Source organism: Ailuropoda melanoleuca, chromosome 6 (genome assembly GCF_002007445.2).
Source record: "Ailuropoda melanoleuca isolate Jingjing chromosome 6, ASM200744v2, whole genome shotgun sequence".
NCBI lineage: Eukaryota > Metazoa > Chordata > Mammalia > Carnivora > Ursidae > Ailuropoda > Ailuropoda melanoleuca.
Window position 1 is genome coordinate 43750378 of NC_048223.1, and position 14888 is coordinate 43765265.

The 14888-nt window shown below is 45.4% G+C and overlaps 1 protein-coding gene across 2 annotated transcripts in view; it reads left to right on the forward strand.

Moving 5' to 3' along the window:
- The first annotated feature begins 4249 nt into the window (after positions 1-4249).
- APMAP (adipocyte plasma membrane associated protein) overlaps positions 4250-14888 on the forward strand; it is a 37420-nt gene continuing 26781 nt past the window's right edge. The window contains exons 1-2 of one of the 2 annotated variants that reach the window (XM_034662360.1): positions 4278-4409; positions 4768-4996. Coding sequence is in view for 1 of the 2 variants with exons in the window: in XM_034662359.1 (XP_034518250.1) it covers positions 4318-4409 (92 nt within the window). In the remaining variant the exon portion in view is untranslated. Of the gene's footprint in view, positions 4410-4767; positions 4997-14888 lie in introns of both variants that reach the window. The other variant, XM_034662359.1, reaches the window with a different exon arrangement.

Here is a 14888-nt window from a genome sequence, read left to right on the forward strand (position 1 = left end):
GAAGCCTTTCCCTTAAGATCAGGAACACGACAAGGATGCCCACTCTCGCCCTATTATTCGACATAGTACTAGAAGTCCTGGCAACAGCAATCAGACAACAAAAAGGGATAAAAGGTATCCAAATCGGCAAAGAAGAAGTCAAACTCTCTCTCTTCGCAGATGACATGATACTCTATGTGGAAAACCCAAAAGAATCCACTCCCAAACTATTAGAAGTTATAGAGCAATTCAGTAATGTGGCGGGATACAAAATCAATGCTCAGAAATCAGTTGCATTTGTATACACGAATAATGAGACTGAAGAAAGAGAAATTAGGGAATCCATCCCATTTACAATAGCACCAAAAACCATACGTTACCTTGGAATTAACTGAACCAGAGACGTAAAGGATCTATATTCTAGAAACTATAAATTGCTCTTGAAAGACATTGAGGAAGACACAAAAAGATGGAAAAATATTCCATGCTCATGGATCGGAAGAATTAACATAGTTAAAATGTCCATGCTCCAGAGCAATCTACACTTTCAATGCTATCCCGATCAAAATACTGAGGACATTTTTCAAAGAACTGGAACAAATAGCCCTTAAATTTGTATGGAACCAGAAAGGGCCCTGAATCTCCAAGGAACTGTTGGCGTGTTGTTTTTTAGACCTCAGGGTGATTTTCCACAGTCACAAGATGGTACTGCCATTCTAAGGAAAACTCTGGGGTCAGAGCAGGATAAGAAAGGCAGGACCCTAGCTCTCCCTTTTATCGGAAAAAGGAACTTTTCCTAGAGGCCAAGAGAAGCCCTAGATTTCTGCTTTTAACTCAAGGGCAGATTCTAGCCTGTGTCACTGTATCCAGCTCTAATAGAGGGCAGCAAAGACAAAGACGAAGACGAAAAGTCCCATAACAAGGCTTGCCACAGAATCACGCAGGGATGAAGAGAGAAAACACAGTGAGGTACCAGGGAGGTGTAGGGAAATACTGCTCCTGTTTTTCCAGGTCCTGATGCCAGTCCCTGTGAAACTAGGCTTCACTTTCTGTTTTGGAATTTCATGAGATATCCCCATATCCTTCCAACAAATCCCTCCCTCATCTTAAGTGGGCTTTTGTGAATGTTGTGGCAACTGGATGATCTCTGATATTTTTTCTACTCTGAACAAGCTATTCTACATTCTCTAACTTTACACTCTCCACTGTCCCACCTGAGCTGACACCAAAGCTTCCCATCACAACACAACTTAGCTTGAAGTCCCGTTTGGAGTGGGTCACTCCTGCTCTCCTGGCTTCAGGGCAGGGAGAAGGGCTGTCTTGTTGCTCTTCTTCACCACTTTAGAGCATCTTTTAGATGGTTCTTCTTCCTTGATTACTCATAACCTTGAAGTCTACACTGATTGCCACCCCCTTGTTGACCAATCCATGGACACCCCACGCTTCCCTCTTAAGCCTGTTTCTTGTCCTCTTCCATCCCCTCAATCTGCCCATTACAATCCTACTTATCCAAGGCCTGGTTCACACGTTACTTCCTCCATGAAATCTTCTAAGGGCACTGCTACCTGATGGGGCTTGTTCCTTGTGGCCCCAATGCACTGTGTGGTTCCTCCGTGGCACTTTTTTAGGTTGGTTATTATGCTTATCTCCCCTCTGAGATTATAACATGTCTGCACGTTGGCTTACCTATTTCACCTTTGTTTGTCACGGCACTTGGTTAAGCTCCTGAAGGGCTTTCAGGAGATAGCTACAAAAGATATGGAAACAGTATGGGATTGGGAAAAAGCACTGGACTGGAAATAGGGAATATTTCTAGTTTAAGCTGTGAGGTGCACTACTGGCTGCTTGCTCAGCATCACTGCCTCTCCTTCCCTGCTGGCAGAACCCTGATTTGTTGAGATAAATGCCTTCCACGTGGGCCAGAGTTTCAATGCATGTGGGCCTCATCCCACTCTCAGGGTGCATGGGGGTAGTTTCTGGATGGTCTAACCCAATCGTCTGCAATCAGGGGCTATTATGTCTCCTAGAGGACACTTGGCAATGTCCAGAGACATTACTGATTATCATGACTAGGTGGGATGCTATTGGCATCTAGTGGATGGAGGCCAGGGATGCAGCTAAACACCCTGCAATGCACAGGAGAGCTTCCTCTGCCATCCCCAACAAAGAATGATCTGGCCCAAAATATCAGTGGTGCTGAGGTTGAGAAACCTGGTCTAACCAATTACATTGGTCCCATCTCCCTGCTGATAACTGGGTGGCAGCTAGGCTAGAGCCTGGGAGAGAACTGAAACAAACCACAACCAGCAATGTGGATCTCACCATGAAAAATGGTACTAAACTGTGCCACCCAACACAAACAATCTAAACTCAAACCCTTTAATTTAGCTCATTTAGACCATTTGCTCTAAGACAAGCTGATCTCCCAATAGCTCCACTTGGACTCATGTGTTCCAGGTAAGACCACTGACTCCTCCAACGAGTCTCCTAGTTTACAAATTCTGGCCCATCCCTGCCAAGACCATCTGTTACAAACACCAGCCCTAACCCCTCAAGGACTTTCCATAACTCCCCCATTTTTGAGGAGCCTCACAGGTCCTCTGGTGAATTTCTTTGCTGCAACAAGTTCAATAAACTTAACTTCTTATTACTATTACTTACTTTTGACAGGTATGTTCCTGGCTGTTTTTGGTTGGTGGGCTTTAATGCTGGGCATGGAATACAAATAATTCCAATGCAATGAGCTAAGTCCTATACTTGGGGCATGTTCAAAGTGGCTTAGACACAAAGATGTTCTGCTTAAGAAATTAGGGGAAGAATTTTCAGCAATGATACTTGAAGTGAGTCCTAAATAACAAAAGTTGTTTTGGCGAAGTGGCGAAGGAAAGCATTTTCACAAGAAGGAATAATATGGACAAAGGCAGGGAGGCATAGAATTAGAAACAGCAAGCAATGCTGAGTGTCTGCAACATAGCAGGAGGGATGATCCAGACAGGAAGGAAGGGGCCAGATCATGCAGTGCTGTTTAAAGTATCCTGGATCTAACAGCTATACTGGTTGATTGACTAGGAAATGAAGTAACATATTACCAAGGCCTTAATTATATCCCTGCCAGGCATGATAATCCCTGCAGAACCGGATTTATGTGAGAACTCATCACTTCTCTCATGCTGGTTCATCTCTTGTAAGTCGTATGGGATTCTAGTGCCACCTAACAGTAAGAAAGGCAATGGCATGTTTGATCAGGGAAGCCTTTAAGTGCAATACGGAAATTCTTATACTTCATTTTGAACGTGCCTTTTCTAGAGATGATGCACAGAAATGGGACTTGGTTTCCTCTGCCTGGAAATCCTGTTTCTTCTCAAAATCCGGTCCTTAACCCATCAAATGTTCTCACAAGATCATGTTACTCCCCTTTAATGCAATTTTTGCATTTCACATTTCTCTTTATGATGACCTGATTAAAGTCATCTCTCACTAGTTTAATTTCAGTGAGAGAGCTTGTCTGTGGTTTGCTCACCACCACCTCCCAGCATCTAGAAATATATCTACTTAAAATACTGTTAAATGACTGACTTGATGATTACTTCGTGCTTTCTTAAACCTTATCTGTTGTGATTAATGATTTCTATATACCCCGCTTTTACGTCTAAGGGTAACCCTTTCACAAACCTTATCAAACGTTCTGTTGTAGCAAAAAGACTTAATACTCAATGGCCTTAATCCAAAGAGCAGTAAATTTTCCCCTTAACGGGATCTGTTCGTAAAAGGTCATGATTTTCAGGTGGGCATTACTGCCCTCGTAAGCCTCCAATACGAACTCGTTATTTATTTAGTTTTACCCCGCCTATACGAACCGGGGTCTTTGTCATTTAACAAGCAGTGCCATCCTCTACCCACACAAAAGGCCAGCACTTCAGCCCAGCCCCGCGGATGTGCACCGTTATGCGCCTAACGATTACTGCGGTCCCACGACAGCAATAAAAGGAACGCAGGAAGCGCAGGGGCTGGGTTGGAGGAGCCCGTGGTTAGACCACGCGCGGAAGTGTCCGCACTGCCTCGGGTCCCGCTTTCGAGCCCGGCGCCCGGCCAGGGGACCCCCGGGCCTCTGCCCACTCGAACTCGCCGAGAGTTCGAGGGGGCCGCCGAGAGAAGCTCTAGAGGCCGCCATGCCAGCTGCCAGAAAGGGCGCGCCAGGGACGTCACTTCCGCGCGCGGCCGGGGCGGGGCCGAGGGCGGGGCGGGGCCCAGATCTGGGCGGGCAGGGGCGGGCCGGTGCAGAGCTTGCGCCGCTGTCTCCGGGTTATTGACGGGCTGAGGGGCTGTGGCACTGACGCCATGAGCGAGGCGGATGGGCTGCGGCAGCGCCGGCCGCTGCGGCCGCAGGTCGTTACGGACGATGGCCAGGCCCCCGAGGCCAAGGACGGCAGGTAGGCCGGGCCCCTGGCCGTGGGCGGCGAATGGCCGGTCGACCCTCCCTGACCACTAGGACCGCAATAACAGCCGTTGGGTAAATGCGTTGCCAAGCGCGCCGCAGGCGCCATCCCGTTTAATTCCCTGGGCAAAACTCATTTCATAGGGGAGGAAACAGGCTCCGATGTACCTGCCAGGTTCTTGAGGTTTGGGTGCACTCTGCGCCCAATTTCAGCATTGTTCCCTAGCTCTTGGGGTCCCGAGACCGCCTCGCTCCGTATCTGCCCCTCTCTGCTCCTCACTCCTTCCCCAGCTTACAGAGCGGTTGCTTCTTCGCCTTTCCCCCTCCTTCGCCCCCTCCCCCCATTCTTCCAGCTGACTTACCCGATCCTCCGGGGGAGAGCCACCTTGCCACGGTCCTAGGTCTTCCCAGCCCCTCACTCTCACTGTCCTGAAAGGAAGTCCGAAAGCGTGCTCGGGTCGCGCCTCGTGTTGCAGCGAAGAGCTGGCCTCCGCACCTGTTTTTCTGCACCTTCCCACCGCTCGCTGTGTGACCGTTTTCACTGTGGTTTTCAGGAAAAAGTAGAGAACAGAAGTGACATCGGTAAGCAACTTTTGTGAGAATTTAGGCTTGCAGATTTTTCCTGATAGGGACGAAGAAACTTAGGAAACCTGCTAATGCCTACCTAATAAAAAAAATCTCAGATTTTTGGCCTTCACTTCTCCCAACCTTCCAGAATTTAAGCATACTATGTTTTGTTAGCTAAAAACTGAAGCAGGATCCTTAAACATACATTTAAAAATATAATACTTCGCTCTTTAATTTTGTCTCCTGAGTCTCCTAACTGTGAATTTTTAGGGAGAACCAAGAGGCCCCATGCAGACCAACCTCAAAGTTGTGGAACTGATTGACTTATTCTTATAAGTTTATAGATATATTGAAAATATTTATCGGTGTGCCTGGGGGTGTTGTACATAATGAGGGCTAGTTTTTGTGGGAACAGACTGAATATTCACTGATGATAATAAGAGGACCACACTTGAAGGAGGGCTATAGCAGAGAGAAATGTTTTGGCTTTAGAAAGACAATTTGCAGAGAAGAGAATTTGGTAATATTTGACTCCTGGGGCCGGTGGAAAGGCCAGTAATACTGAATAAACTCAGAGGTTTCCAAGGACACAGGACTTTCAGTGCTAACCCTGGGCAAATCAGGACAAGTTGGTCACTTTACTGATTGTGGATATTGTGAAGTCATGGTCTGCTAATGACTGAGGAGCTTTTTAGAATGAGCATGCAAGGACTGGCAGTGCTTTATTAAAGAAACCATGAAAACAAGTCTTGCTCGTACACTTCTACATGGGAAATGAAAGAGCAGCTGGCTCTCAGTTTGCCTTGAAGTGCGGTGTGTTGAAAACCAGGGCATACAGCACCTGAGGGCACTTGTTGGTTGGGCCCAACTCTCCGATGGGCTTCTCTGACACTCTTGACCGCAAGGCAGAGGGGGCAGATTTAATTAAATTGTTTTTCAGTTTCTCTGTGGGATTTCTGACTTAATGGAAGGATGAATTGGATGTTGTAGAATCATCATCTGCTGCTGTTCTTTTCCACTGTGCCTTTTACAAAACTGTGTGTGTATATGTGTATTTATTTATTTATTATTTTTAAAGATTTTATTTATTTGACAGAGAATGACAGCCAGCGAGAGAGGGAACACAAGCAGGGGGAGTGGGAGAGGAAGAAGCAGGCTCCCAGCGGAGCAGGCAGCCCGCTGAGGGGCTCCATCCCAGGACTCTGGGATCACGCCCTGAGCCGAAGGCAGACGCTTAACGACTGAGCCACCCAGGCACCCCAAACTGTGTATTTCAGGCATTTTCTTGACAATGTTCCTGTCCATGAGCATTGTTCTTATTTTCCTGTGTTTCTCTCTTTCTCTTCTTATGTATTTGATCCCATTTCTATATATCTGTAATGGTCTCTTTTTTCAAAATGAGTTTTCACTCTTTCTGCATTTATTACTATAGCCCTATAGTTGTTTTTCTTAGTTTTCTGATGTGAAAACTTAAGATAGGAAAGCATTGTGTATAGTGGGTGAAATAAAGGAATCTGAAGGAAATAGAAATCTGACAACTATAGAATAAACTATAGATGAGCTAGGCAGGACAAAGAAAACCTTGAATGATATGTTATTCAATCAAGAGAACAGAAGTAGGACGGTAGATTTTAGGGGAGGGGACACCTAGTGTTACCTTAGCTAGTCTCCTGACTCTTGCCATGAAATGTGATGTTAGCTCTGACTGCTGAGGTCACTGAGGTCTATGTGAGTGAAGTGGTTTATATAGAGTAATGGAGTCAAAAGAGAAGCAGAAATAAATGTATAAGGATAGCATTGGCAGCTGGACAGTGATTGAGAAACATATTTTTAAAATTATGCTTTGGAAATAAGGTTTTATGCCAAACCTCTTGAATTTCTGTATTTAAGCTATAATGGGGAATGTGGTCCTTAAGTCCTTTTATTCAGTGTGGAATATAGCCGAGCTATGCATTTTAACATTCCGGTGCAAACTTATAATTATTATTATTTGGCATAAGTTTCTCCAGATGCTTTACAAACTCTATCAGAAGGATTGTAACACTGATACTGTCCCTTCTCTTTTGGAACATAGTTCAGTCTTGGAAGAGAGAATAGCTGTTTAATGTCTCTGTGTAACTGTTAAGGATTGAAGAGTGAATACATTGAAAATTTAACAGCTGCTTTTTCAATAAACTTCTGATGGGTTTTAAGCTAATTAAGAATCTCTACTACATTCATTTTCCTTTTCCCTTTATAAGACTGAAGAGTAAGGAAGGTAGGGTGGAGAGACAGATGGGGCCATCATAAAGCTGTGGTCATGAGGAGTCAGGAATCAGTGTTTTCTTCTCATCTCTCCCCTTGGGTGTATGTTTCAAATGGCTCTTTTAACTTGTTTCTAATTTTTTTTCAATGCTAAAATGAATGAAGACATCTACAGCCAGGGAACTCCAGTTTAAAGGAATGTAAGAAACCAACAAATTCAAGGTGCAGTCAGTTAAAAGACTGGGCTTGCTGCTGTTTGACTTTCTCAGGTTCTAGGGGTCACCTTGACACCTGCGGCTCTGGGCCATGGATTTGTGGCTAATGGGTTTTCCACAAAACCACAGGTTGTTTTTGATCTCATGGAGTCTTCAGTCTATGGCTTAAGGCCCTGATGTCCTGTATGCAGAAGGGGCTGGAGAATACCTTTTAGGTTTGCCTGGTGAAGTTACAGAGGATTTTGCAAAACGTGGCTGAGCTGACAGTTATTGCCAACTCCTGTTGCATCACCATGATCCCTCTCTTGGCCTTAGAAATGCAGGAAATTTCAGGGTGCCGATGTCCTCAAGGAAGTGAGCATCACTTTGGGCTCTTCCAAGAGATTGGAGCAAACAAATTGATTTCCCAAAGTGCATCTGGAAGGGAAATTGCCAGCCTTCCTGGGTGTGTCAGCACAGATTGGGAAAGAGAATATCATGGGAATGTGCAGCAGTTTGTCAGTGAAAATGGGTAGGGATAAATGGAGTGCCCTTTATTTAAGTTAACGTGAGGCAGGTGTGCAGAGGCAGGGGGCAAACAGAAGAAAGGCAGAATTATAGGTGAATGTGAGTTTCTAGGAATGAACCTTGGGCCAAAATAAATGTGCCCAGAGCTTGGGTAGAGAAGTCCTACTGCCAGACAATCACAGACTCAGATGCCTCCAGGAGAGCAGCACTCCTGCTACCTGTCATTTATGGAGCACTTTTTTTTTTTTTTTAAAGATTTTATTTTTTTATTTGACAGAGATAGAGACAGCCAGCGAGAGAGGGAACAGGGAGAGTGGGAGAGGAAGAAGCAGGCTCACAACAGAGGAGCCCGATGTGGGGCTCGATCCCATAACGCCGGGATCACGCCCTGAGCCGAAGGCAGACGCTTAACCACTGTGCCACCCAGGCGCCCCATATGGAGCACTTTTCTTGTTTCGGACTCTGGTCTTAGCACTGCACATACATCCGTCACTTGGTTTAGTTCTTATAAAATCCTGATGTGGTAAGGTCTGTAGCAGGTGTGGGGCCAGGAGAAGAGGAGCTTTGTGTGTCTCTCTGAAGAGGAAAGCCCTGTGCACCGGCCCTGAAGCCTTAGGTTTCCTAGATCTCTGCTTTTTCAAGAGAACCTGGAAACCCAGATTTTTATGTGAAATCTCCTTGTTTTTCAGTTATGGCAATTAAAGCCATTTTGTGGAGTGACAGTTATGGTTTAGACTAAAGCTTTGCTCTGAGCTCTGGGCACCACATTTTATGGAGAATTTTGACAAACTCTGAGACAACTGGGAAAGTTCTGCAAGCCACACCAGCTGAGGGACTCCTGCGGGACTGGGGATGCTTTGCCCATGAAGGGTGGTGTGATCACAGGCATCCAGGAGGTCAAGGGTTTGCTCCTCCCGAGGGCACACATCTGGGCCCAGTCAGTGCAAGCAAAGGGAAAGTGTCTTCTTAGAACATGTTGCATGACCCGAGCATCCATTGTCCCCCAAGTAAAAGAATTAGGGAACTGCTTTATGCTGTAGCCTTCATGGACATCCACCCTGTACACAGGCTGGCACTTCCCTGGGCATCAGGGCCTGTGAGATCTGCCTCTGGCTGTGGGCTGGACCTATTCCACCAGATTCCTCTCGCTCACTGTGCGTCAGCCCGCCTACCTGCCATGGCCATTCTGTCTCTGTGGCCAAGGTTTGGGAATGGGGGCTTAAAGTTAAACAAACCCCTTAAAGTATGTATTCTTCACTCATGCCAAGTTCTTGTTGAGTCCTACTGTGTTACCTCTGCTTGCATTGCTCTGCCCCAGGTATTTGATTTTTTCCCACCTTCACTGAAGTCTCTGTTCAGAGGTCATCTGCTTTGACCCCTGTGTGTGGCCAGCGCCCCCCCCCCCCCCCCCCCCCCCCCCCCCTTTCCTTNTTGTATTTGTCACTGTCTGGTATCTGCTTATTTACTAGAATATGCAGAGGGCACAGAACTTTATTTATTGCTATCCTCTCAGGGCCTTGGATAGTACCTGGCACATGTGTGTAGTTGATTATTAAATGCTGTATGTGAAGGATTAAATGAGCTGAAGCTGTGCTGTCTGATACGTTAGTCACTTGTCATATGTAGCTATTTAAACTAATTGGACTAATATTAAAAATTCAGTTCCTCATTTGTACTGTGTAGGGAGTTTGAGGGACTTGGGGGCTGATCAAGGAACAAGTTAGGAATATGAGGTGGCAGTGGCACACATGAGCTTTGTTGGGTGACACTTGGACAGGTTTGCATGTGGGACCAGTCTCTTGTAGCAGGACACGGGGCCACAGTCCAGAACAAGAGGGGAGTGAGGGGGAAGGAGAGGGGCCTCCTCTGTCTAGATGAGTCCCTGGGTCAGAGAGCTCCAGGGGCAGCAGCTGCAGCTCAGGGCCTTAAAACTTCCGGGCCCTGTCTTATCAGTGGGTAACTGCTGTTGGTGAGGTTTACAGAGTATGCAAAGCAGGCAAACTCTAAAAGGCTAAAAATTTGCTTGTTTGTCTATTTTTGAAACAACCGGGTATGTAAAAGTTTGAGTGTGGTGCTGATGGGCCTTTGGAGCTAATGGGTCTTACGGCCTGCAGTGAAGAAATAAGACAATGTGGGGCCAATACATAGTGGCCGTCTTTGGCTCATTTATGTAACATGCTAGCCGCATCCCAGGTGCTCAGCTCCTGTGCGTAGCTCGTGGTCTCTGCATTTCTATCTTTGTGGAGGGTTCTGTTGAATAGCTACAGCTCAAGGATTTTAAGTGGTTGTAAAACTTGACCACAGAACTTTCCAGTAGAGGCTGTGTCTCATGGTCAGTCAGGGGGATGTTGATGGACATCTGTCACCAGGTGGTGAGTTGGATGAGGTCAGTGGTATCCAGCTGCACATCAGGGACAACTGGGGAGCGCGAGAAAAAGGGACCCTAGGCCCACGCTGGCCTGCCCAATCAGAATTCCTGGGCCTTGTCTAAAGTTGCCCCAGTCGTCTGGTGTAGCCAGTCCAGGGACTGGCCACCTTTGGGAGGCCTCTGAATTTTTCTTCAGCATTTTAGGCAGTGATTGTAAGAGGCATTCTCTAGAACTCTGGCAAGGATTGGCTCCCAATTTCTGGCTTCCTTTCTAGCTGGAAGCACCCGCTTTCAGTCATGGCTGGACTTTTTCTTCTGAGGATCAGTGAGCCTTTTACTATTGTGTGAAGGGGTAACCAGATATTCAAGTGGGGTGTCACAATCTGTGAGTTGGGTTACTAAATTAAGATTTTAAAAAAATGTAAGCTGCAGTGTGGTATGGGAGAGTTTACAGTATAGGAGTCTAAGACAAATGAGGGTGTGTTTTATGTAGACTCATGTTAGGGAAGGAAAAGGTGAAGTAGCACTTTGGCCAGAGTGTCACCACTTTTGTTGATGATAGCTCTGTTTTGAAAGATTTTGCAATGCAGTTTGTCCTAAGGGACTGCACCTCTCCTGGGCTGGGGGAGGTGGGGGAGGAGTGATTACATCAGCCCCTTTCGAGGACGTGGACTTCCTTGTTGGACTTTGCCCGAAGGATTTGTGCAGTGCAGCCACACCATGCGCCTTTACGTTTGTCTCTCTTTGGGATTCTGCTTTTTATTTTTAATTTTTTAATTTTTAAAAAATTTTTATTATAATATTTTTTATTATATTATGTTAGTCACCATACAGTACATTTTTTTTTCATTGCTACGACTTTTTATTTTTTTTTTATTCTAATGTTTTTTTATTATGTTAGTCACCATACGGTACATCCCTGGTTTTTGATGTAAAGTTCCATGACTCATTAGTTGCGCATAACACCCAGTGCACCATGCAATACGTGCCCTCCTTAATACCCATCACCAGTCTATCCCATTCCCCCACCCCCTCCCCTCTGAAGCCCTCAGTTTGTTTCTCAGAGTCCATAGTCTCTCATGCTTCATTCCCCCTTCTGATCACCCCCCCCTTTCTTTATCCCTTTCTTCTCCTACCGATCTTCCTAGTTCTTATGTTCCATAGATGAGAAAAACCATATGATAATTGTCTTTCTCTGCTTGACTTACTTCACTTAGCATTATCTCCTCCAGTGGGATTCTGCTTTTAAAAGAACCACACGGGGTGCCTGGGTAGCGCAGTCATTAAGCGTCTGCCTTCGGCTCAGAGCATGATCCTGGCGTTCCGGGATCGAGTCCCACCTCAGGCTCCTCCGCTGGGAGCCTGCTTCTTCCTCTCCCACCCCTGCTGTGTTCCCTCTCTCGCTGGCTGTCTCTCTGTCACATAAATAAATAAAATCTTAAAAAATAAATAAATAAAAGAACCACACAATCAGCCATTCCTGTCACTTGTAACAGACCTGCTTACCATATAGATACTTTGTTATTTCTATTGTATTAAAAGACTTTCAGGCCACTTAAAGAAAATCACTTACTGGAGTTATAGCGTCCTAGCCTCAGAGTGGCAGTTTGCATAGTTGGGTCATTGACTTTTCTTTTTTTAACAAGATAAAATTCACATACCGTAAAATTCACCCATTTAAAAATTACATTTCAGTGGTTTTTAGTATATTCACGGAGTTTTTAAAGAATCACCACAATTTAAGTTTAGAACATTTTCATCACTGTTAACATTTTCAAAAATTGAGGTGAAATTCACATAATGTAAAATTAACCGCTTTAGAGGGTATACAGTTTAGTGATATCTAGTGTTGGCAACACTTTCTGTTTCAAAACTTTTTCATCACCCCATAAAAACATCTTGTACCTATTAAGTAATCACTCCTTATTTCCCCCTCTCACCCAAATGTCTATCAGTGGATGAGTGGATAAACCAGTTGTGATACAGGCATACCTCTGAGAAATTGTGTGTTCGGTTTCAGACCACTTTTATCTCAATAAAATGAATCAGATGAAGTTTTTGGTTTCCCAGTGCATAGAGAAGTTGTGTTTATACTATACTGTAACCTATTAAGTGTGCAGTAGCATTATGTCTGGAAAAACAATGTACATACCTTTACCTTAAGTTAAATACTTTATTGTCTAAAAATGCTAACCATCATCTAAGCTTCAGCAAGTTGTAATCTTTCCGCTGGTCTTGCCTCAGTGTTGGTGGCTGCTGACTGATCAGGGTGGTGGTTGCTGAAGGCCGGGGTGGCTGTGGCCGTTTCTTAAAATAAGACAAATTTAACACATCGATTGGCTCTTCCTTTCACAGTTTCTCTGTAGCAGGTGATGCTGCTGATAGCAGTGATAGAACTTCTTTCAAAATTGTAATCAATCACTTCAAAATCTGTCACAGCTTTATCAACTAAGTTTATGTGCCATTCTAATTCTTTCGTTGTCATTCCAAGAATCTTCACAGCCTCGTCACCAGGAGTAGATCCCATCTCAAGAAACCACTCTCTTGGCTCGTCTATAAGAACCGCCTCCTCCTCTGTGGAAGTTGTATTATGAGATGCAGCAACTCAGCCACATCTTCAGGCTCCACTTCTGATTCTAGTTCTCTTGCTGTTTCCACCACATCTGCAGTTACTGCCCACTGAGGTCTTGAACCTTCAACCTGTAAAAAAAGTATGCAATGTCTGTGAAGCACAGTAAAATGAGGTGTGCCTGTATATACTTAGAGTGGAATATTATGGAGCCATGAAAAGGAATGAAGTACTGATATGTACTACAGCCTGGATGAACCTCAAAACAAATGCTGAGTAAAAGGAGCCATTCATGGAGGTCACATATTATATGATCCCATGTATACTAATTGTCCAGAATAATGTCATGATTAAGTTGTGCTGTGTTTTTCAAACCCCGGCTCCGAGGGCTCTAGGTCTAGGCATCCTCTCCCCGTCCACTTGTCCATGGCAGGTGGTGCTTAATGGTGACTGCAGCCTTAGAGTCAGACCCGGCCCTCTGTCATGCTCTTCCAGTTCTGGCTGCGGGCTGTGGGCCCACTTTTCTTTCTCTGACCACTTTTCTCTTTGGAAAGTAGAGAGATACATAGTTCCACCTAGCTAGCTACCCACATAAAGTACATTACATGGCATTTCTTATTGTCACTGTTTTTATCATTCCTCTTTTCATGACCCTTACTCCTTCCCCTGCTGCAGACCTCTCAGCAGGTTGCATCAGCCTGCTGTCATGTCGGGTGCATTGCTGAACTATGCCGTACTTGCATTTTCATGCACTGTGCTCTTGCACCCTTGACTGGCATCTGTCAGTTGCATTAGACGACTGTGTGGCCCTGGAGTTTGGAGACAGGGCTGGGAGGTGGAGGTTGGCCTGGTTTCTCTTCCTGGCTGCTGGTCCCCTTCCAGGAGCCTGGGCACCCTTGGCCTCTCCCAGCCTGGCCTGTGGGGTGGACCACCTCCTTTCCCAGGTAGCAAAAGAGGTAAAGGCTGGTGACCTGGCATTTATGCCTGGGTAGGGGTTGGGCTCTGAGGCTCTGAGCCCTGTATGAGTGAAGAGAAGGAAGTTAGGAATAAAATTCATTTTTTGGAGGATTATTAGAAGGAAGATAGACACAGAATAGGATTCGCATTACCAAAGGGGGAAATGTCAAAGACAAAAGGAAGTGCTCAGTACTGCTCCCTATGCTGTCCTATTCTGGAAGAGAAAGGAGAAGAAGAGACCAGGCTGCACCTTCCACTCCGCTTGGAAAGGGCCTTAGCTCAGCATCCTGGCTCATCATTGACAAGTTCTGCTTTCCACATCGCTGCAGGACACATTATCGTAATAATCTGCTCTCCTCCAGTTTCCAGTAACTTGTCGCTGACATCCCTCAGAGCCCTTACCACGGCGTCGTCAGTGTCTGTCTGTTCCCAATGATCTAGGCACCGTCTGAGGTGATAGACGTTTTCTCTTCCACGCTCCTCACTGCCTTCTGAGCCCTTGTTAGCAGAGTCTTTAACATCCGTTTTTCTACTAGTCCGTTTAAGGAAATCTGGACAACATTTTCTGTCCTGCTTCTCAGTATTTTTCCTTCCTCTGCCTGCTACTCGATTCAAAGCTGCTTATACATGTTTAGGTATTTGTTTCAGCAGCACCCCACTTCTGGGCAGCAAAAATAGTTTAATTAGAAAACTGAATTAGTTTTCTAAGGCTGCCATGGCGAATGACCACATACTTCATGGCTTAAACAACATCATTGGATGAACTTGCAGTTCTGACTGTCAGCAGTCCTGGACAGTTCTCGCTGTGGTGAAATCATGGTGTTGGCAGGACCACGTTACTTTCTGGAGGCACTAGGGGAGAAGCTGTTTCCTGTCTGTTCAGATCGCTGGCGGAAGTCAAACGCTCTTCATTTGTGCTCTCCAGATGTCTGCAAGGTGACATTCTATGAAAGCTGCTCCCTCTCTCCTCTTTTTCTTTCCCTTTGCCTTTCGTTTCTACCCAGTAGAAACAGATGCTTTATTTTCTACTATATTCATTTATTAAAA